At 39.1% G+C, this 22525-nt stretch overlaps 2 protein-coding genes across 2 annotated transcripts; one reads left to right on the top strand and one right to left on the bottom strand.

Moving 5' to 3' along the window:
- Nucleotides 1–283: 283 nt before the first annotated feature.
- Nucleotides 284–3061, bottom strand: LOC110682122 (pentatricopeptide repeat-containing protein At3g51320-like). Its single transcript, XM_021858368.1, has 2 exons — nt 706–3061; nt 284–605 (listed from the first exon to the last, which is right to left on the bottom strand). Exon 1 carries the CDS (start codon nt 2861–2863, stop codon nt 797–799), a length of 2067 nt encoding a protein of 688 aa, XP_021714060.1. The 5' UTR covers nt 2864–3061; the 3' UTR covers nt 284–605; nt 706–796.
- An 8-nt stretch (nt 3062–3069) lies between these two features.
- LOC110682125 (protein preY, mitochondrial-like) lies at nt 3070–22196 on the top strand. Its single transcript, XM_021858370.1, has 3 exons — nt 3070–3232; nt 3351–3405; nt 21764–22196. The coding sequence occupies exons 1-3, from the start codon at nt 3132–3134 to the stop codon at nt 21860–21862; spliced, it is 255 nt and encodes an 84-aa protein (XP_021714062.1). The 5' UTR covers nt 3070–3131; the 3' UTR covers nt 21863–22196.
- The last annotated feature ends 329 nt before the right edge of the window (nt 22197–22525 follow it).

Below are 22525 nucleotides of genomic sequence, written 5' to 3'. Positions count from 1 at the left end.
AATTCTGAAGAGTGTGAACAAGCTGCAACTTAAAATTGTTTCTGTTTCAATGAGTTTGGTGTTGTTAAATTTGTTAGTATAAACTATGAAGATTGAAGTGACTAGATGTTGCCTATACCGCCAAATGAATCCCTATAATTTGTCATTGCTAAAAATGATGTAGTTGCATTATTTCAGTGGCTGCTTGGTTAGATGCAAAAGGTTGACATGTAATGTCGTATATCCTAGTTTGCTCAGGAAATGCTCAAAACTATACTAATTCCAGGGGATCTTACTTTACTGCTTTACATATGAAGTTTCACTGACCTTAGATTTGATTTAAATCAGAGGTGCAACCATAAGCAAAACGTTCATGCGAACAAAGAGCCAGTGTAGCATCAAAAGAGTATGCAAATTACAAGGCTCCGGGTAGATATAAAACTATGTAAGTACTCATTTTAAAAATGAACATCACAATTTGTTATTTGGTGACAAAAAGGGGAATATTTCACTCAAGTTGTTACTAAAATAATACAGTAAAACTTGAGATGTCAATGTGTGTAAGGGAGTTTTCTGACCTCAAGAAGGCTCTCCCCATTCGCCTCCTGAGTTATTCCATCATCTTCCTGCTTACATAAAGCCAATGATCAGCCGAACTCCTGGGCAATAAATCCCATATACTCAACAATTCTTTACCAAATGGTGTTTTAAGTTTGAACCACATACCATCAACAACACCATTTACCGTATTTGGCAACTTGCATTGATTTACATCAGTTAAGACATCCCACATGAGTGATATAACATGAGCCTGATACTAAGTTTGACTTTCAGTCTTGCTCTCTTGGACGTCAACAGCTTCTCCACCAATAACCAGTTTGGCTATCTCCACTGCATACTCTTTCCCATCTCCTAATCTAAAATTGTGAACAATTTCTATCAAGTCTACAAGACTACCACCGTACACTTTGCCAGCCTCTCTTTTATACATCAGTTCCTTCACCTCATCAGCATCCTCCCACCTACCGGCAGCAGCGTAAATATTCAAGAGTAGTGCATAGCACATTGTATTTTGTGGCTCTAGTTCAATCAATGTTTTTGCAACTTGTTCTGCAATAGATGAATCACCTTGGAATCGGCATGAACCAAATAAACTAGCCCACAACAATGACTCTGACGACACATCAACAACAAACTCATTTACTTTCTTTACAGTGGCTAGTGCTTCTTGCACCAGCCCCTTACTTGCCAGTAGATTTGCCATGCACCAATAATGCGCAAAATTGGGCTTTATGCCGAACAAATTCTCCATCTGATCAAAATAAAATCTTCCTTCTTCCAATAGCCCTGCTCGTGTACATGCGCATATAACACCGACGTAAGTGATTTCATCAGGAAGCACTTGATGTCTTCCGCCTACATGCACATACCTCTGACCTTCAGCTTCACTATCTAGTTTCATCTTATACATCATATCTTCAAATAAATGAAGTCCATCATTAGGATTTCCGTTAAGACAATGCCCTAATATCATTGAATTCCAACACACCAAATTCCTCTGGAGTAGGCCATCAAATATACTACGAGCCACCTCGACCTTTTTGCATTTACTATACATATCAATGAGAGCGGTGTTCATTATCAAGCTTAAATTCCATAGCCTTCGCACAAGGAAACCATGTATTGATGCTCCCTCTTTCCACCTAGCAGATCTCCCACAAGCTGCAAGCACATTAACCATAGTCGTATCATTCCCCAATATTCCGCTTTCTATCATCTGCCTACAAAGTATTAACACATACCCAGGATTGAGCCTTTCTAAGTAACCTGTCATCATAATGTTCCAAGACACTACATTTCTCTCAGGCATTGAATCGAACAAGTTGTGTGCATTTCTCAAATTACCAACTTTCACAAACCCGTCACAGATAGAGTTCCAGGACACCACATCTCTCTCAAGCATTAAATCAAACACTTTCAAGGCAACATCAATAACCCCACAACAAGCATACATATTGATCAATGAACTCTGTATATGCATCACACCATCAAACCCATTCTTTATAACTTGACCATGACACATTTCACCTATTCTAGAACTACCCTCTTTAGCACAACAATTCAACAATGGCGGAAAAGTATAAGAATTAGGAAAAACCCCAGATTTCAGCATCTCAAAATAAATCCTTACACCTTTCAATGGCAAAATACTACCTGAATAAGCTTTAATCGCATTGTTAAAATAAACTATATTTGAAAAATCACCATCATTCACAAACCCATCACTGCAGGACACTAAATCTCTCTCAGGCATTACATCAAACACCTTCAAGGCAACCTCATTAATCCCACAACAATCATACATATGAATCAATGAGCTCTGTATCTGCACCACACCATCAAACCCATTCTTAATAACTTGACCATGACACATTTCACCTATCCTAGAACTACCCTCTTTAGCACAACAATTCAATAATGGCGGAAAAGTATAAGAATTAGGAAAAATCCCAGATTTCAGTGTCTCAAAATAAAACCTTACACCTTCCAATGGGAAAATACTACCAGCATAAGCTTTGATCACATTGTTAACACAAACTATATTTGGAAAATCAATGCTGTGAAAAACCCACAAAGCATCACGCAAATCACCAAATTGGGATGAAAATTTGAGCAACTTACATCCAAAAAAAGGGATTTTCACGCGATCAGAAGTTATCAAAACTGCATAAAGTTCTTTGATTTTGTTCTTCTTCAACCATTGAGAATTGATGCAGGTCAAAATTTGATGAGAAAGAGGGAGATTATTAGTAGAAGATGAGTAATTACATCGAAATGCAGGAAGAAAGAGACAAGAAATGTCTCGAATTAAAGCTCTTGCCATTCATCTGCAACTGGGTTTTGATGGGATTTCGAAATCAAGTTGGGTTCCGTCATTGACGTTCATAATAGCTTTCTCTCTCCTAGATTGTTTCTCTCTCTAAAACCGTGGGAAATTGGAGGCGCAGGAATTTACCCATTTGTTGGCTTTGAAACGGCGTCGTTTCATCAGCAAAAGGGTTTTACTTGGGAAAAAAAATTAAAAAATAAAAGGACAAAATATAAGCACTATGAAAAAATAAAACAGAGGAGAGAGAAAACCAGGAATAAAAATGGTAAAAGTGAGCAAATTTGTGATGAAAAATGTGGGAGAAGGAATCAGTAAAACTCTGTCTGAAATTCTGGTTTGCCCTTTAACCAAACAACCCTTAAGGTATTCATTTTCTCTCTTTAATTTTTCAGATTTGAGTTGCTATTTAAACAAATTAAATTGATTCCGTAAATAATTTATGAAGTATTTGATTTTTTTTTTGTTTTTAATATATGGGCAGATTTTGTGAGAAGACAGGATCACTAATCAGTGATGAAATTGGGGTTTCTTTTCCGGTGAGATTTACATTTTTTTACTTCTGTTTTTTTGTTTGATGAATTGTTTGCTGGAAATTTGGGATTTTTCTTGTTTTGAGCTAGAAATTTGGGGTTTTTCTTGTTTTGAGCTAGATATTTCTAATGAATTGTTTAAAAGAAGAACCAAATTCCTGGTGATTGGGGCATGAGCAATTGAGCATGGCATGAACAGAGAAACTTGTAAAATTGAATTGAAAAAAAATTAGGGATAGAAGATATGTGGCAACACAAAACTCATTTTAATTCGGTAGGAGCAATAACATGGTTGATTTGTTGTGGTCAACATTGGCTCTACTCTTAGGGCTCTCCATAGTTATTGATATTAAGACTAGATGCTCAATCTTGCATGTGGTAGCTGAAAGATGGTTGAAGCGATAAGCATTGCACTAATGCTGTAATGCACATTGTCACCTCACTAGGATCACTTGATGTAATGTGTTGAATCATTGGGGAAAATGATGATGGTCATGGAATGCCCTAACACGTCTAATTGAATGTCCAAAGTAAGGCATTTCCATCACCAAACTTTAAAGGTGAGTGTGTGAGTCTTTGATGATTGGAGAATAATATGGAATACTCCTTGCCAAATTGCTTCTTAAATTCATTTGTCAATAACTAGTACTTTAATAGAAAACAGAAATGAAGGTTCTTGAATACAAGTCATTCCTTAAGGACCTGTGATCCATCTGATATATAGTTTCTTCTTTCACATTAGAGCACAAGAGTTTTAGACTACTTGCATAGAAGTGCAGGAATAAAATTACTCAATACTCGTATGTTATAGGCCTATAACATTGGTCAAAACTTGGGGAAATTCCGAGCCTGGAACTTTATTAGTAAATGTATCAGATACTTGCAGTTGAGTCCATTAACATCAGCTGTAATATGGTTGCACACTAGCAACTGCATGTCTGCATTACCTATCTTGCATTGTTTCTGTAAAATTCTGACATTAAACTTTGCCTTTACTAATGGTATGCTTAGAGTTGTCAATTGGTAAATGGGTCAGGTTTGGGTAGGGTAAGAGTGGGTCAGCTCAACTCGGGTCGGGTCAACGATTAATTCCACAATCTATGCGGGTCAGGTTTGGGTTGGGTCATGCTTGAGTCGGGTCACGTCGGGTCATACTTCTTATCGGGTTTGGGTCGGGTTTTGGTCGGGTTAATAACAGATCGGATTACATTCGGGTCGGAGAAACAATAGGTTGGGTTTAATTCGAGTTTTCACGGGTTAAAATAGGTTAGGGTAATTCTCGGGTTCGAGTCAGGTGCAGTTCAAGTCAATAATTTTCCGGTTAGAATCAGGTCAGGTCATTCTCGGGTTTGAGTCGGGTTAAGTTCAAGTCAATAATTTGCAGATTATAATCAGGTCGGGTCATTTTCAAGTCAGGTCATTCTCGGGTTCAAGTCGGGTTCGGTTCAAGTCAATAATTTGCGGGTTATAATTAGGTTTGGTTATTTCCAAGTTGGGTCATTCTCGGATTCAAGTCGGGTTATGTTCAAGTCAATAATTTGCAGGTTACAATAAGGTCGGGTTATTTCCAAATCAGGTCATATTCAGGCTCAACTAACTATAAATAGATAATTATCATTTTTATCAAGCTAATTATTTCCTTTGACTATAATATATATGACAATATACTAGGAAACTATAGTCTATAATTTAGGAAGATAATTATCTCCTTTGACCGTACAACAAATATATACTATATTTAACTCTTAAATTTGAGGATGATGCTTTTTTCTTTTGCTGCCTGGACCGACTTGGTCTTCCTAGACAAAATGCTATGATCAACAATAATAAAATGGTTTAAATTGCATTTAAAGTGATTTGAAATCGGGTCAGGAACAATTTGGGTTAAATTTAGTCGGGTCAATAACAAGTCGTGTTAATTTCGAGTCGGGTTAATAACAGATCGGATTGAATATTTAGATCGGATAAGTAATAGGTCTGGTAAAATTTAGGTCGGATCAATAACAAGTCGGGTTGAATTTGGGTCAAGTCAATAACAAGTCGGGTTGATTTCGGGTCGTGTTTGTAACAATGCCGTTTGGAATCATATATAATCATTATATGTTGTCATATATGTGCGTGGTAGGCTTGAGTTAATAAAATCGGTGCAAGTTGTATACCGGTAATTGGCCGTTTAAAGACAAATTAGATGGTTCAATCCATCCAATTGTACTCACGGGGGGTATTAGGGATCATGATAAACAATTTGACAATTTTTATTTCCGAGAAAAAAAAGTCAAAAACCATATATAAAAGCTAATATCCACACTTTTTGAGAAATTTTGGAGGTTTCGAGATTCGGTGCCGAAAAGTTTTGAAATTCTAGGGGATATATATCTCGGGGTCATATAATGCCGTTTGGAATCATATATGATCATTATATGTTGTCATAAATATGCGTAGTGGACTTGAGTAAATTAAATCGATGTGAGTTGTAAAGTGGTAAACTGGCCGTTTAAAGGCAAATAACATGGTTCCACCCACCCAATTGGACTCGCGGAAGGTATTACGGACCATGGTAAACATTTCGGCAATTTTTATTTGCGGGCGAAAAAATGTAAAAAATTCTAAAATTGAAGGCTAATATCGACGCTTTTTGAGATAATTTGGAGGTTTCGGGGTCCAGTGTCGAAAAGCCTTTAAATTATAGAGAATACATCTCGGGGTCATATAATGTCGTTTGGAACCATATATGATCATTATATGTTGTCATGAATGTTTGTGGTAGACTTGAGTTAATAAAATCGCGGCGCAAGTTGTAAACCGATAAATTGGCCATTTAAAGGCAAATTGGATGGTTTCACCCACCCAATTGGACGCCCGGAGTATATTACAGTATGGTAAATATTTCGCCAATTTTTCTTTCCGGGCGGAAAAAAGTCAAAAAATTCATAATTGAAGGCTTATATCCACACTTTTTGAAAAAAATTTGGAGGTTTCGGGTCACAGTGTTGAATGACCTTGAGATTTTAGGGAATACATCTCGGGGTCATATAATGACATTTGGAACCATATATGATCATTATATATTGTCATAAATGTTCGTGGTAGGCTTGAGTTAATGAAATCGATGCAAGTTGTAAACCACTTAATTGGTCGTTTAAAGTCAAATTGGATAGTTCCACCCACCCAATTTAATTCTCGGAGGATACTAGGGATCATGGTAATCATTTTGGCTATTTTTATATCTTGGCGAAAAATAGTAAAATAAAATCCCAAAATTGAAGGCTAATATCCACGCTTTTTGAGAAATTTTGAATGTTTCGGATCCTGGTGTCAAAAAGCATTGAGATTTCAGGGGATACATTTCGGAGTCATATAATGCCGTTTGGAACCATATATGATCATTATATGTTGTCATAAATGTTTGTGGTCTATGTTACTCGGACTCTTTCATTTACCTCACGTGTCCGTGTCGACACGACTCGTGTCGGACACCGACACCGACACTTGGACACTTCATTTTTAACTAAAAACACAACTTTTTTCAAGAAAATGGTCGAGTCCGATGCTTGGACACCCGTGTCTAATTTGACACTTCATTCGAATCCAAGTAACATAGTTTGTGGTAGACTTGAGTTAATGAAATCGTGGCGCAAGTTGTAAACCGATAAATTGGTCGTTTAAAGGCAAAATGGATGGTTCCACCCACCCAATTGGACGCCTGGAGAGTATTAGAGACTATGGTAAACATTTCGCCAATTTTTATTTCTCGGCGAAAAAAGCAAAAAAATTCTAAAATTGAAGGCTAATATCCACGCTTTTTGAGATATTCTGGAGGTTTCGGGGTCCGGTGTCGAAAAGTCTTTAGATTATAGAGGATACATCTCGGGGTCATATAATGCCGTTTGGAACCATATATGATCATTATATGTTGTCATAAATGTTCGTGGTAGGCTTGAGTTAATGAAATCGGTGCAAGTTGTAAATCTGTAAATTGGCCATTTAAAGGCAAATTGGATGGTTCCACCCACCCAATTGGACTCCCGGAGAGTATTAGTGACCATGGTAAACATTTCAGCAATTTTTATTTCCGGGTGGAAAAATGTCGAAAAATTCCAAAAAATAAGGCTAATATCCACGGTTTTTGAAAATTTTTGGAGATTTTGAGGCCTAGTGTCGAAAATCCTCGTAAATTTAAGGGACATCTCGTGGTCATATAATGTCGTTTGGAATCATATATAATCATTATATGTTGTCATAAATGTTCGTGGTAGGCTTGAGTTAATGAAGTCAGTGCAAGTTGTATACCGGTAATTGGCCGTTTAAAGGAAAGTTGGATGGTTCAATCCATCCAATTGGACTCACGGAGGGTATTAGGGATCATGGTAAACAATTCGGCAATTTTTATTTCCGAGCAAAAAAAAATCAAAAAATTCAAAAATTGAAGGCTAATATCCACACTTTTTGAGAAATTTTGGAGGTTTCGGGATTTGGTGTCGAAAAGTTTTGAAATTCTAGGGGATATATCTCGGGATCATATAATGCCGTTTGGAATCATATATGATCATTATATGTTGTCATAAATATGTGTAGTGGGCTTGAGTTAATTAAATCGATGTGAGTTGTAAAGTGGTAAATTGGCCGTTTAAAGGCAAATAAGATTGTTCCACCCACCCAATTGGACTCGCGGAGGGTATTAGGGACCATAGTAAACATTTCGGCAATTTTTATTTCTCGGCGAAAAAAACAAAAAAATTCTAAAATTGAAGGCTAATATCCACGCTTTTTGAGATATTCTGGAGGTTTCGGGGTCCGGTGTCGAAAAGTCTTTAGATTATAGAGGATACATCTCGGGGTCATATAATGCCGTTTGGAACCATATATGATCATTATATGTTGTCATAAATGTTTGTGGAAGACTTGAGTTAATGAAATCGCGGCGCAAGTTGTAAACCAATAAATTGGTCGTTTAAAGGCAAATTGGATGATTCCACCCACCCAATTGTACGCCCGGAGAGTATTAGAGATAATGGTAAATATTTCGCCAATTTTTCTTTCCGCGCGGAAAGAAGTTAAAAAATTCATAATTTGAAGGCTTATATCCACACTTTTTGAAAAATTTTTGGAGGTTTCGGGTCACGGAGTCAAATGGCTTTGAGATTTTAAGGAATACATCTCGGGATCATATAATGACATTTGGAACCATATATGATCATTATATATTGTCATAAATGTTCGTGGTAGGCTTGAGTTAATGAAATCAATGTAAGTTGTAAACCACTTAATTAGTCGTTTAAAGTCAAATTGGATGGTTCCACACACCCAATTGGATTCCCGGAGGGTATTATGGAACATGGTAAACATTTCGGCTGTTTGTTTTTATATCCGGGCGAAAAATAGTAAAAAAAAATCCCAAAATTGAAGGCAAATATCCACGCTTTTTGAGAAATTTTGAATATTTTGGAGCTAAGTGTCGAAAAACATTGAGATTTCAGGGGATACATTTCGGGGTCATATAATGCCGTATGGAACCATATATGATCATTATATGTTGTCATAAATTTTCGTGGTAGGCTTGAGTTAATGAAATCGGTGCAAGTTGTAAATCTGTAAATATGCCATTTAAAGGCAAATTGGATGGTTCCAACCACCCAATCGTACTCCCGGAGAGTATTAGTGAACATGGTAAACACCCCCGCAGTTGAAGCGAGAGGTGGTCGGACGCTTAGACTGGATCGAAACTCGAGAAAAAGTTGTCGAGGTAGCCCTTTGGTGAAGATGTCTGCGTATTGAAAAGGAGAAGGAACGTGAAGCACTCGAACCTCACCCCTAGCAACCTTCTCACGGACGAAATGGATATCCATCTCAACGTGTTTCGTCCTTTGATGTTGAACTGGATTGCTTGATAAATAAACAGCAGACACGTTATCACAATAAACCAAAGTTGCTGCCCGAATGGGACAATAGAGCTCCAATAGGAGATTTCGTAGCCAACATGTTTCGGCCACGACATTAGCAACACCTCGATACTCAGATTCCGCACTAGAGCGGGATAAGGTGGCTTGACGCGTGGTCGACCAAGAGATGATGTTGTCACTAGGGGTGTACATAAACAGGACCGGACCTGAAAACCGACCTGATCCGGACCTGTTGGGACCGGACCTGACCCGGACCTGTAGATTCAGGTCCGGTCCCGGTCCTTAAAATTCAAGGTTTCCGGTCCCGGTCCGGATCAGGTCCAAACCCGGGGTTTTCAGGTCTGGACCTGAAACCCGGTAAAAATGTATTTTTTAAAAAAAAAACTTTTTTTTCCCAAATATCAAAACAAGAAGTCAGTTCATTTCTAACCCTAACTTAATCACTCACTCCCTAACCCACTCAGCCAACACAAGTCACACAACACACTTACAAACCCACTCCTCTAGCGACCACTGGATCGCGCGACTCTAGCAACCCCAGCCACTAGAACGTGCGACTCTAGCAACCGCAACCACCACATTGCGCGACTCCAGCAACCACAGCCACCAAAACACGCGACTCTAGCGACCGCAGCCACCAGATCGCGCGACTCCAGCCACCAGAACGCGCGACACTAGAGGCCGCAACCACCAGATCGCGCGATTCCAGCGAACGCAGCCACCAGAACGCGCGATTCCAGCGAACGCAGCCACCAGAACGCGCGATTCCAGCGAACGCAGCCACCAGAACGCGCGACTCCGGCGACCGCATCCACCAGATCGCGCGACTCCAGCGACTGCAGCCACCCAATCATACACCAATCGCCCTCTTACTCGCTTCACGATCTACCCCGACCTTCCTTTGCGACCATCTACTTTGAAGGTGGTAGATCTGGTGGTTACTGTTGTCTAGTATTTTTGGTGTTTGGGAATTGGGACTTTAGTAAATTTATACAATTTATGTAGTATTCATGATTGATAATATCAGATTTTATGTTATTATTTATTTTATTTTTTAAATAAAAAATCAAAAAATAAATAAAAAAACAGGTCTATTCAGGTCCGAACCCGGACCGGACCTGATTTTTCAGGTCTAACCCGGAACCGGACCTGTTGAATCAGGTCCGGTCTCCGGTCCTTAAATTTCCCTGATTCAGGTCCCGGTCCCAATAGGTCCGGTCCGGTTTTGGACCGGTGTACAGCCCTAGTTGTCACCTAAGAACACACAGTACCCGGATGTCGAGCGACGGGTGTCGGGGCAACCCCCCCAATCGGCGTCGGAGAAAGAGACCAACTTGGTTGGAGAAGAGCGATATAGGTGAAGACCGTGATCAAGTGAGCCCTTGATGTAGCGCAAAATCCGTTTAAGAGCATTAAAATGTGGCTCTCGTGGGGCATGTATGAACAAGCAAATTTGTTGTACGGCAAATGCAATATCGGGTCTTGTGAATGTCAAGTATTGTAAAGCCCCAACGAGACTACGATACAATGTTGGGTCACGAACCGGGTCACCAAAATCCGCACTTAGCTTGGACTTCGAGTCAGCAGGAGTTGCTACTGCCTTGCAATCGGTCATATTAGCACGAGACAAAATTTCTTCCGCGTATTTATGCTGAGATAGGAACATGGTGTCCTTGGTACGAGTGACTGAAATGCCAAGGAAAAAATTTAATTTCCCCAAGTCTGTCATTAAAAATTCTGATTTCAGCATTTTGATCAGATTATTTTGTAGTATGTCGGAGGAAGCAGTTAACACAATGTCATCGACGTAGAGCAGCAAGTAGGCGGTGTCATTGCCGTGCCGATAAACAAATAGTGAATTATCACTCGTACTACAAACAAAACCAATTTGCACAAGGTAAGTAGCAAACCGTTGATACCAAGCTCTCGGGGCTTGCTTTAAACCATATAAAGATTTCCGAAGCAAGCAAACATGAGTCGGAGCCTCGGGGTCGACAAACCCGGGTGGTTGGTGCATGTAGATAGTCTCATGAAAATTTCCATGAAGAAAAGCATTCTTAACATCAAGTTGGTGTATAGGCCAATCCTTCCCCATAGCAATACTCAAAACAGTACGAATTGTCGCCGGTTTGACAACCGGACTAAACGTCTCATCACAATCAATTCCCACTTGTTGAGATTTCCCATTAACAACTAGTCTAGCCTTGTATCGTTCAAGATCACCATTTTCCCGAAACTTGTGTTTGAATAACCACATACAACGTATAACGTTGACCCCCTCTGGTCGTGGGACTAAATCCCAAGTGTGTTGCCCAATAAGAGCATTGTACTCCTCTGTCATGGCTGCATTCCAATGTTGGTCTTGCATGGCAATTTTTGGATTTTTTGGAAGTGGAGAAATAGCCTGCACAGAGAGATTAAAAGGCACTTTGATTTTGAAAATGCCATGTTGGGCTCGTGTGGTCATTGAGTGGGTTGGGATAATGGGCCTTGGGGGGGAAGGTTGGGGTGGGATAGAATGTGGGCTGCCAGGTGGGCTTTGCGCCAGCCCAGAACCGTGAGGGGAGGGAGTAGCACGATTGGGCTGGGTTGGGGTATTTGGTGGTGAGGTATTGGGTTGGGCAGGAGTAGGAATTTGAGTGGGTTGGGCCGTGTGAAAGAGAGGGGAGAGCAAAGGGGACTGGTCATTGCTCAAGAAAGAATAATCAGATTCCTTGAACTGATTAATATTATGAAAAGGGAAGATTGACTCGGTGAATGTAACATGGCGAGATATGATAATTTTATTCGTAGATAAGTCGTAGCATAGGTACCCACGATGATTTGATGGGTACCCGAGAAAGACACAAGGGGTACTACGAGGAGCTAATTTGTGGGAGCTAGTAGAGGACATATTCGGGTAACACAAAGAGCCGAAAGTCCTAAGATGGTCATAAGATGGAATACGACGAAAGAGAATTTCAGTAGGGTGTCTTGTGTTGGAGAGTGCGAGTGGGAAGAATGTTTAGCATGTAAGCCGCAACATGAGATGAGTAAACCCAAAAAGATGGAGGAAGAGAAGCATGAAAAAGGAGAGTTCGGGACATGTTATTGATAGTGCGAATCATTCGTTCGGCTTTACCATTTTGTGACGAAGTATTAGGACAAGAAAACCGGAAAACCATACCATGGGTTGCACAAAAGGTATGAAAAGGGGTATTGTCGAACTCTCGTCCATTATCAGTTTGGAATGATTTAATTTCTTTTTCAAATTGGGTTTTCACATAGGCCCTAAAGTTGAGAAAAATAGAATAGACTTGTGATTTAAACTTAAGAGGATAAACCCAAACAAAGTGAGAAAAATCATCCAAAAGTACGAGAAAATATTTGTGACCCAATTTGCTTACAATAGGAGAAGTCCATAGATCCGCATGAATAATGTCAAAAGGAGAGTAAGTTACAGTCAAAGAAGACTTAAAAGGAAGTTTAACATGTTTTCCTAAAGGGCAAGAGTAGCAAAAATGGGTACGAGCCCCCTTATTACAAGAAATTAACTTCCTATTTTTAAGAGCTTGGAAAGCTTGATTTCTGGGATGTCCAAGTCTACTATGCCAAGTAGAAGAAGAGATTGCGGCTAGAGAGACGGGAGTAGTGGTTGTAGAGGCGAAAGTCGAGGAGAAAGGGTAGAGATCCCCCACACTATTGCATCTCGTTATAATTTTCCCCGAAGTGAGATCCTTCACAGAAAAACCAAAAGGGTCAAATTCAATGGAAATGGAATTATCACTAGAAAATTTCCTAACAGAGATCAAGTTTTTGATTATATTAGGAGTATAAAGAACATTGTTTAAAGTGAATGGTGGGTTAGGTGGGGGGGGTATAAGTCGTGCCATGACCTTTAATCGGAATGCGATTGCCATCACCAACTAAAATAAAATTTTGATGATTAGATGGAACTAGAGTAGAAAGAGTACCGGAGTCACGAGTTAGGTGAGAGGTGGCGCCGGTGTCCATATACCAAGAAGAATCCGGTGGTTGAAGAGACATGGAACTATAAGCGTGACCCAAGTCAATTGGGCTCATTAGTGGACCCGAGTACTGTTGTTGAGGCCCAGAAGAGTAGTAGGCTTGAGGTGGCTGATTTCGTGGGCCAGGTCCAAGAACTCCTTGTCCCTTATGTTGCTGACCAGTAAAGGGAGAAGGAGAAGTAGGATATGGGCAAGGAGGGGTAGCCCATAAACCATTGGGCAGCCATTGTTGCTGTCCGGCCCATTGAGGTTGTGAGGCTGGGCCTTGTTGCCAAAATGGCTGAGATTGCCATTGTTGACCTTGGGAATTAGACCCATGTCCAGGAGCACGTCCCCCACGACCCCGGCCTTTGCCTCCACGCCAGGGTTGCTTGCCTCGGCCGCCGCGACCACCACGCCCCCCACCACCATTACCACGGGGGGGCTGCTCTGTCGCCTGGAGAGTGCTCGCCGGAGATGAAGGAGTAGCAGACGAGGTGGCGACGAGGGCTTGTTGCGAGTGTTCTTCTTGTTTGTTCTTGCGGGTCTCTTCAAGCAGAAGTTGCGAGCAAGCCTTAGTAAAAGAGGGTAACGGATCTGCTTGTTGTATCAATGTGGCGATTGTGTCATAGTCGCCCTTGAGTAGGCCCTTTACTAACTGAAGAACCATTTTTTCGTTGGTAACAGGGGTACCAAAATTACCCAATTGATCAGCGAGCACCTTGATCTGCTTACAATAGTCAGCCATATTTGTAAAATTTTCCAAGCGAGTTCCGGTGAATTGTTCATCAAGATAGACAGCTCTAGTATTTTTGTTGTCCTGAAAAATTTCCTCCAACCGTGTCCATAAATCAAGAGCCGAAGTGCCGGGTTTCATGATGGTGTGAAGAAGATCTTTGGAGATAGTGCCATAAATCCATTGTTTGACAACCGCATCTAAACGCGTCCAAGTGGTATCAGCGATGTCCAAAGGTCGGGAAACAGAGGAATCAATGTGATCTAGGACATTGTAAGCACAAGCATGAATGTGAAAGAGTTTGACCCACGAAGCGTATTGGCTGTCTTCATGATCAAGAACAAGGGGGATGAAGTTCTTGATATTGTTTACGGCAAGGGCAAGATGGAACGAGGAAAACGGTGGGGGAGGAGGGGGAGGGGGAGGGGGAGGAGTATCCTCATTGGCCATGGCAGAGAAGAGGTAAGGATGCCAGGAAAAGGAAAAGATAGAGAAAAATTAAGATGGCTCTGATACCATGTAGAAATGTATAATACTCCCTTGAGGGAAGCTCTTCTCATTCATCCAGTATATATAATGTGTACAACCAATAGTATATGAAAGGGCTCATAATTACAAACATAATTACATAGAATGATTCATATACACTAATGGTTCATATGTAGAAATGTGTAATACTACCTTGAGGGAAGCTCTTCTCATTCATCCAGTATATATAATGTGTACAACCAATAGTATATGAAAGGGCTCATAATTACAAACATAATTACATAGAATGATTCATATTCACTAACAAGGCCTAGTGTCGAAAAGCCTCGAAAATTTAAGGAACATCTCGTGGTCATATAATGCCGTTTGGAATCATATATAATCATCATATGTTGTCATAAATGTTCGTGGTAGGCTTGAGTTAATGAAATCCGTGCAAATTGTATACCGGTAATTGGCCGCTAAAAGGAAAATTGGATGGTTCACTCCATCCAATTGGACTCACGGGGGGTATTAGAGACCATGGTAAACAATTTGGCAATGTTTATTTCCGAGAAAAAAAATATAAAATTGAAGGCTAATATCCACACTTTTTGAGAAATTTTGGAGGTTTTGGGATCCGGTGTCGAAAAGTTTTGAAAATCTAGGGGATATATCTCGGAGTCAAATAATGCCATTTGGAACCATATATGATCATTATATGTTGTCATAAATATGCGTAGTGAGCTTGAGTTAATTAAATCGATGTGAGTTGTAAAGTGGTAAATTGGCCGTTTAAAGGCAAATAAGATGGTTCCACCCACCCAATTGGACTCGCGGAGGGTATTAGGGACCATGGTAAACATTTCGGCAAATTTTATTTCCGGGCGAAAAAAAGTAAAAAATTTTAAAATTGGACTTATATCCACACTTTTTGAGATAATTTGGAGGTTTCGGGGTCCGGTGTCGAAAAGCCTTTAGACTATAGAGGATACATCTCGGAGTCATATAATGCCGTTTGGAACCATATATGATCATTATATGTTGTCATAAATGTTTGTGGTCTATGTTACTCGGACTCTTTCATTTACCTCACGTGTCCGCGTCGACACGACTCGTGTCGGACACCGACACCGACACTTGGACACTTCATTTTTAACTAAAAACACAACTTTTTTCAAGAAAATGGTCGAGTCCGATGCTTGGACACCCGTGTCTAATTTGACACTTCATTCGAATCCAAGTAACATAGTTTGTGGTAGACTTGAGTTAATGAAATCGCGGCGCAAGTTGTAAACCGATAAATTGGTCGTTTAAAGGCAAAATGGATGGTTCCACCCACCCAATTGGACGCCTGGAGAGTATTAGAGACTATGGTAAATATTTCGCCAATTTTTCTTTTCGCGCGGAAAAAAGTTAAAAAATTCATAATTTGAAGATTTATATCCACACTTTTCGAAAAAAAATTGGTGGTTTCGGGTCACGGTGTCGAATGGTCTTGAGATTTTAGGGAATACATCTCGGGATCATATAATGACATTTGGAACCATATATGATCATTATATATTGTCATAAATGTTTGTGGTAGACTTTAGTTAATGAAATCGATGCAAGTTGTAAACCACTTAATTGGTCGTTTAAAGTCAAATTGGATGGTTACACCCACCAAATTGGATTCCCGGAGGGTATTATGGACCATGGTAAAAATTTCGGCTGTTTTTATATTCGGGAGAAAAATAGTAAAAAAAAAATCCCAAAATTGAAGGCTAATGTCCACGGTTTTTTGAGAAATTTTGAATGTTTCGAGGACCGGTGTCGAAAAACATTGAAATTTCAGAGGATACATTTCGGGGTCATATAATGCCGTTTGGAACCATATATATGATCATTATATGTTGTCATAAATGTTCATGGTAGGCTTGAGTTAATGAAATCGGTGCAAGTTGTAAATCTGTAAATTGGCCATTTAAAGGCAAATTGGATGGTTCCACCCATCCAATTGGACTCACTGTGACAATAGTAAACATTTCAGCAATTTTTATTTACGGGTGAAAAAAAGTCGTAAAATTTCAAAATCGAAGGTTAATATCCACGGTTTTTGAAAATTTTTGGAGATTTCGAAACCTAGTGTCGAAAAGCCTCGAAAATTTAAGGGACATCTCGTGGTCATAATGCCATTTGGAATCATATATAATCATTATATGTTGTCATAAATGTTCGTGGTAGGCTTGAGTTAATGAAATAGGTGCAAATTGTATATCGGTAATTGGCAGTTTAAAGGCAAATTGGATGGTTCAATCCATCCAATTGGACTCACGGGGGGTATTAGGGACCATGGTAAAGAATTCTGCAATTTTTATTTCTGAGAAAAAAAAAAGTCAAAAAATTCCAAAATTGAAGGCTAATTATCCACACTTTTTGAGAAATTTTGGAGGTTTCGGGATCCGGTGTCGAAAAGTTTTTGAAATTCTAGGGGATATATCTCGGGGTCATATAATGCTGTTTGGAACCATATATTATCATTATATGTTGTCTTAAATATGCGTAGTGAGCTTGAGTTAATTAAATTGATGTGAGATGTAAAGTGGTAAATTTGCTGTTTAAAGGCAAATAAGATGGTTCTACCCACCCAATTGGACTCGCGGAGGGTATTAGGGCTCATGGTAAACATTTCGGCAATTTTTATTTTCGAGCGAAAAAAATTAAAAAATTCTAAAATTGAAGGCTAATATCCACGCTTTTTGAGATATTTTGGAAGTTTCGGGGTCCGGTGTCGAAAAGCCTTTAGATTATAGAGGATACATCTCGGGGTCATATAATGCCGTTTGGAACCATATATGATCATTATATGTTGTCATAAATGTTTGTGGAAGACTTGAGTTAATGAAATCGCGGCGCAAGTTGTAAACCAATAAATTGGCTGTTTAAAGGCAAATTGGATGATTCCACCCACCCAATTGGGCGCCCGGAGAGTATCAGAGATAATGGTAAATATTTCGCCAATTTTTCTTTCCGCGCGGAAAGAAGTTAAAAAATTCATAATTTGAAGGCTTATATCCACACTTTTTGAAAAATTTTTGGAGGTTTCGGGTCATGGAGTCAAATGGCCTTGAGATTTTAAGGAATACATCTCGGGATCATATAATGACATTTGGAACCATATATGATCATTATATATTGTCATAAATGTTCGTGGTAGACTTGAGTTAATGAAATCGATGCAAGTTGTAAACCACTTAATTAGTCGTTTAAAGTCAAATTGGATGGTTCCACCCACCCAATTGGATTCCCGGAGGGTATTATGGACCATGGTAAACATTTCGGCTGTTTGTTTTTATATCCGGGCGAAAAATAGTAAAAAAAATCTCAAAATTGAAGGCTAACATTGAGATTTCAGAGGATACATTTCGGGGTCATATAATGCCGTTTGGAATCATATATGATCATTATATGTTGTCATAAATTTTCGTGGTAGGCTTGAGTTAATGAAATCGGTGCAAGTTGTAAATCTGTAAATTGGTCATTTAAAGGCAAATTGGATTGTTCCACCCACCCAATTGGACTCCCGGAGAGTACTAGTGACCATAGTAATCATTTCAGCAATTTTTATTTACGAGTGAAAAAAAGTAGAAAAATTCCAAAATTGAAGGCTAATTATCCACGGTTTTTGAAACTTTTTGGAGATTTCGAGGCCTAGTGTCGAAAAGCCTCAAAAATTTAAGGGACATCTCGTGGTCATATAATGCCGTTTGGAATCTTATATAATCATTATATGTTGTCAAAAATGTTCGTGGTAGACTTGAGTTAATGAAATCAGTGTAAGTTGTATACTGGTAATTGACCATTTAAAGGCAAATTGGATGGTTCAATCCATCCAATTGGACTCACGGAGTGTATTAGGGACCATGGTAAACAATTCGGCAATTTTTATTTCAAAGAAAAAAAAAAGTCAAAAAATTCCAAAATTAAAGGCTAAATATCCACACTTTTTGAGAAATTTTAGAGGTTTTGGGATCCGGTGTCGAAAAGTTTTGAAATTCTAGGGGATATATCTCAGGGTCATATAATGTCGTTTGGAACCATATATGATCATTATATGTTGTCATAAATATGCGTAGTGGGCTTGAGTTAATTAAATCTATGTGAGTTGTAAAGTGGTAAATTGGCCGTTGAAAGGCAAATAAGATGGTTCCTCCCACCCAATTGGACTCGCGGAGGGTATTAGGGACCATGGTAAACATTTCAGCAATTTTTTTTTTCGGGTTAAAAAAATTAAAAAATTCTAAAATTGAAGGCTAATATCCACGCTTTTTGAGATATTTTGGAGGTTTCGGGGTTTGGTGTCGAAAAGCCTTTAGATTATAGAGGATACATCTCAGGCTCATATAATGTCGTTTGGAACCATATATGATCATTATATGTTGTCATAAATGTTTGTGGTAGACTTGAGTTAATGAAATCGCGACGCAAGTTGTAAACTGATAAATTGGTCGTTTAAAGGTAAATTGGATGGTTCCACTCACCCAATTGAACGCCCGGAGGGTATTAGAGATTATGGTTAATATTTCGCCAATTTTCTTTCCGCGCGGAAAAAATTTAAAAAATTCATAAATTGAAGGCTTATATCCACACTTTTTGAAAAAAAATTGGAGGTTTCGGCTCACGGTGTCGAATGGCCTTGAGATTTTAGGGGTCATATAATGACATTTGGAACCATATATGATCATTATATATTGTCATAAATGTTCGTGGTAGGCTTGCGTTAATGAAATCAATGCAAGTTGTAAACCACTAAATTGGTCGTTTAAAGTCAAATTGGATGGTTCCACCCACCCAATTGGATTCCCGGAGGGTATTAGGGACCATGGTAACATTTCGGCTGTTTTATATCTGGGCGAAAAATAGTAAAAAAATCCCAAAATTGAAGGTTAATATCTACGATTTTTGAGAAATTTCGAATGTTTCGGAGCCTGGTGTCGAAAAGCATTCAGATTTCAGGTATACATTTCGGGGTTATATAATGTCGTTTGGAACCATATATGATCATTATATGTTGTCATAAATGTTTGTGTTAGGCTTGAGTTAATGAAAACGGTGCAAGTTGTAAACCGGTAAATTGGTTGTTTAAAGGCAAATTGGATCCACCTAGCCAATTGGACTCCCGAAGGGTATTGGGGACCATGGTAAACATTTTCGGCAATTTTTATTTTCGGGTGAAAAAAAGTTATAAAATTCCAAAATTGAAGACTAATATCCTCTCTTTTTGAAAAATTTTGGAGTTTTCGGGTAGAGCTGTCAATTCGGGTAAACGGGTCGGGTTTGGGTCGGTAAGACTGGGTCGGGTCAACTCGGTTCTGGTCAATTCGGATTAATTCCATAACCTACACGGGTCGGGTTTGGTTGAGTCATGCTTTAGCCGGATCACGTCGAGTCATACTTCTTATCGGGTTTGAGTCGGGTTACATTCGGGTCGGGTGAACAATATGGCGGGTTTAATTCTGGTTAAAATGGGTTAGGGTAATTCTCGGGTTCGAGTTCAGTTCGGTTCAAGTCAATAATTTGCGGGTTATAATCAGGTTGGGTCATTTTTAAGTCGGGTCATTTTTCAAATTCAAGTCGGGTTATCTTCAAGCCAATAATTTGCAGGTTAAAATCAGGTCGGGTTGAGTTTGGGTCAGGTCAATAACAAGTCGGGTTGAATTTGGGTCAGGTCAATAACAAGTCGGGTTGATTTCGGGTCGGGTTTGTAACAGGTTGGGTTAAATTCGGGTCGAGTTAGGAACGGGTCGGGTTAAATTCAGGTCAGGTTAGTAACAAGTCGGGTTAAATTCGGGTCAGTTCATGTTCGGGTTCGGGTCTCACATACTTGGGTCAACTCAGGTCTAGGGTTGGTTTCAGGTCGGGTTCGGGTCACCATTATTTTGGGTTCAGATGGGTCGGTTAATAATCGGGTTTGATTCGAAATTTCGGTTTGGGTCAACTTTTGACAACCCTAGGTTTGCTTGGTAACGTAGCATTTCCCTTCAAAACTCCAATAGCACCTTCACGATGGACATTCCAAATTAGGCCCTAACATGATGTTTTTGAGTCGCATTCTTGCAAGTCTTAGTGGGACAGTGTCGACTGCAAGACTTTGCTACTGTTTACAAGCTTGCTTTACTTTATGCTTCTCAACCTTATACCAAAACTTGGTTGAACACTTGCCATTGTTTTTGCTCCAAATAGAGAAATTTACTGCCGTTTTCATCTTGCTGTATTGTGGCCTTGTGGGCTCACAGGATATGTCTTCTGCTTTGTGCTAGGATTGTTTTGCTGTCTAATGCCTCTAATCTATGATAGACTGTATAATGTTAATAGGATACAATCTTGTAAATTGTAGCTGAAAGATTCTTATAGTAACAAGAAATGCACATTGACTCCTGACTTGATGATATGTAATGAATCAAGAGGGGGATTGATGATGATTATGTATATATGTGTAAATTGATATGGAATGTCCTTACTTCTTAGTGAATTCTAAGTAATGAATTTCCAATACCAGTTGTTGCACATGCCTTGTTTTTTTGTTTTTTTTAAAGATATGATGAGCGGTGACAAAATTAAAAGGTGTGAAGCTTTATTGTTGTGAAGCTTTATTTTGGAGGTCCATGGAAAATCCCTACCAAATTGGCAAATCCTCATCAAATTCATTGCTTATATTTAGTGAATCGCCTTTGATACAATCACATTTGTAATTTAAGTGTGTTTTAGTTGATATTTGAAAGGAAGGTTCATGAATTCTACTCCTTAAGACCTGCAATCCATCTTAAAAATAACGGATACCTACAACTGTATCCAGTAACTTTGACTGCAATATGGTACCAACTGCATTACATATTTTGCATATATCTTGACTAAAGGTATATTTTAGGATATTGGATGTCCAGTTACAGCTTTACAATGGACATTCCAAATTAGACTGAATGAACATAACCAACTCCTGACACAATGTTGAACAGTGAAAAGTTTCTAACCATATTCATGAACACGATGTTCTTGGGCCATAAACTTGCTGGTCTTAGGCTCTTACTAGCAAGATATTGCTACAGAGTTACTAGCTGAGTAGCTTCCATTGCACATTTACATCGTGTGCCATTATTGATTGCTTGCCATTGGTTGTTATTGCTGTCTTGTTCTTGCTGTTTTGGGGGTTCTCAAGATATGTTTTCTGCCATACATACTAGGAATTTTTTCTTGTTTAATATCTCTCATCATCTTCCTTATTTACACTACAGATAGTTGATGGGATACCTCGGTTGGTTCCAAAGGACGGGAAGATCCTTGAAGATGAAGGATTGTCCCATACAGATGGCCACAAGGAAATGAAAGATTGAGATTGATCTGTACTCTTCTATCCCAAATTCAAGCATGTTGCTTGTATGTTATTATTTCTGTGTGGCGGGAGATGGGACTTCTTGTGAACCTGCCTAGAATAGCTATATACTGTGTTGCTACGAGCCACATGTAACATTAGTCCCAATTTTAGGATTACTGAACTACAATTTTTTTTGTTCCGTATGATTTATACAGCTAATGTCCAAGACCAAGATAGTCGAGTTCTTTAATATCCATTTGTGTAACTATCTCTTATGAAAATTCAGCAATTATATACAAATTGGTGCAGAATGCAGATGCTGTGCATCTGATTTCCCTTGTTTCATTTTTCAATGTGATGCTCAAACTCCATTTCGTGGCTTACTCGATGGCAGTGTTTACGGATGCACACAGACACAGTCATAGACACTATGGATGGGCGATAGGAGTGTAATGCAGAACGCTGAACTATCCATTTAGAGCAAAGGGATAGCAGTTGCTGTTGTTTTAATAAACACTCTGATCATTCCTGTAAAATCTGAATCATGAAACTGATAATTGAACTGTACTTATCAATTATGAGTTGGCATATTTTTAAGGAAAAATCTTGAAGAGGATATATACATATATTACCTGGCAATGATATTACGACACGTGTGTTTTTACCTCGTATTTGTTTTCAC

This window comes from Chenopodium quinoa, unplaced genomic scaffold, assembly GCF_001683475.1.
Source record: "Chenopodium quinoa cultivar QQ74 unplaced genomic scaffold, ASM168347v1, whole genome shotgun sequence".
NCBI classification, from domain to species: domain Eukaryota; kingdom Viridiplantae; phylum Streptophyta; class Magnoliopsida; order Caryophyllales; family Amaranthaceae; genus Chenopodium; species Chenopodium quinoa.
This window is presented reverse-complemented; position numbering and strand designations above follow the sequence as displayed.

Coding starts and splice junctions, on each gene's coding strand:
- LOC110682122 (XM_021858368.1), bottom strand. CDS start 2,863: ATGGCAAGAGCTTTAATTCGAGACATTTCTTGTCTCTTTCTTCCTGCA.
- LOC110682125 (XM_021858370.1), top strand. CDS start 3,132: ATGGTAAAAGTGAGCAAATTTGTGATGAAAAATGTGGGAGAAGGAATC. Junction 3,233..3,350: donor TTAACCAAACAACCCTTAAG/GTATTCATTTTC, acceptor ATATATGGGCAG/ATTTTGTGAGAAGACAGGAT. Junction 3,406..21,763: donor AAATTGGGGTTTCTTTTCCG/GTGAGATTTACA, acceptor TTTACACTACAG/ATAGTTGATGGGATACCTCG.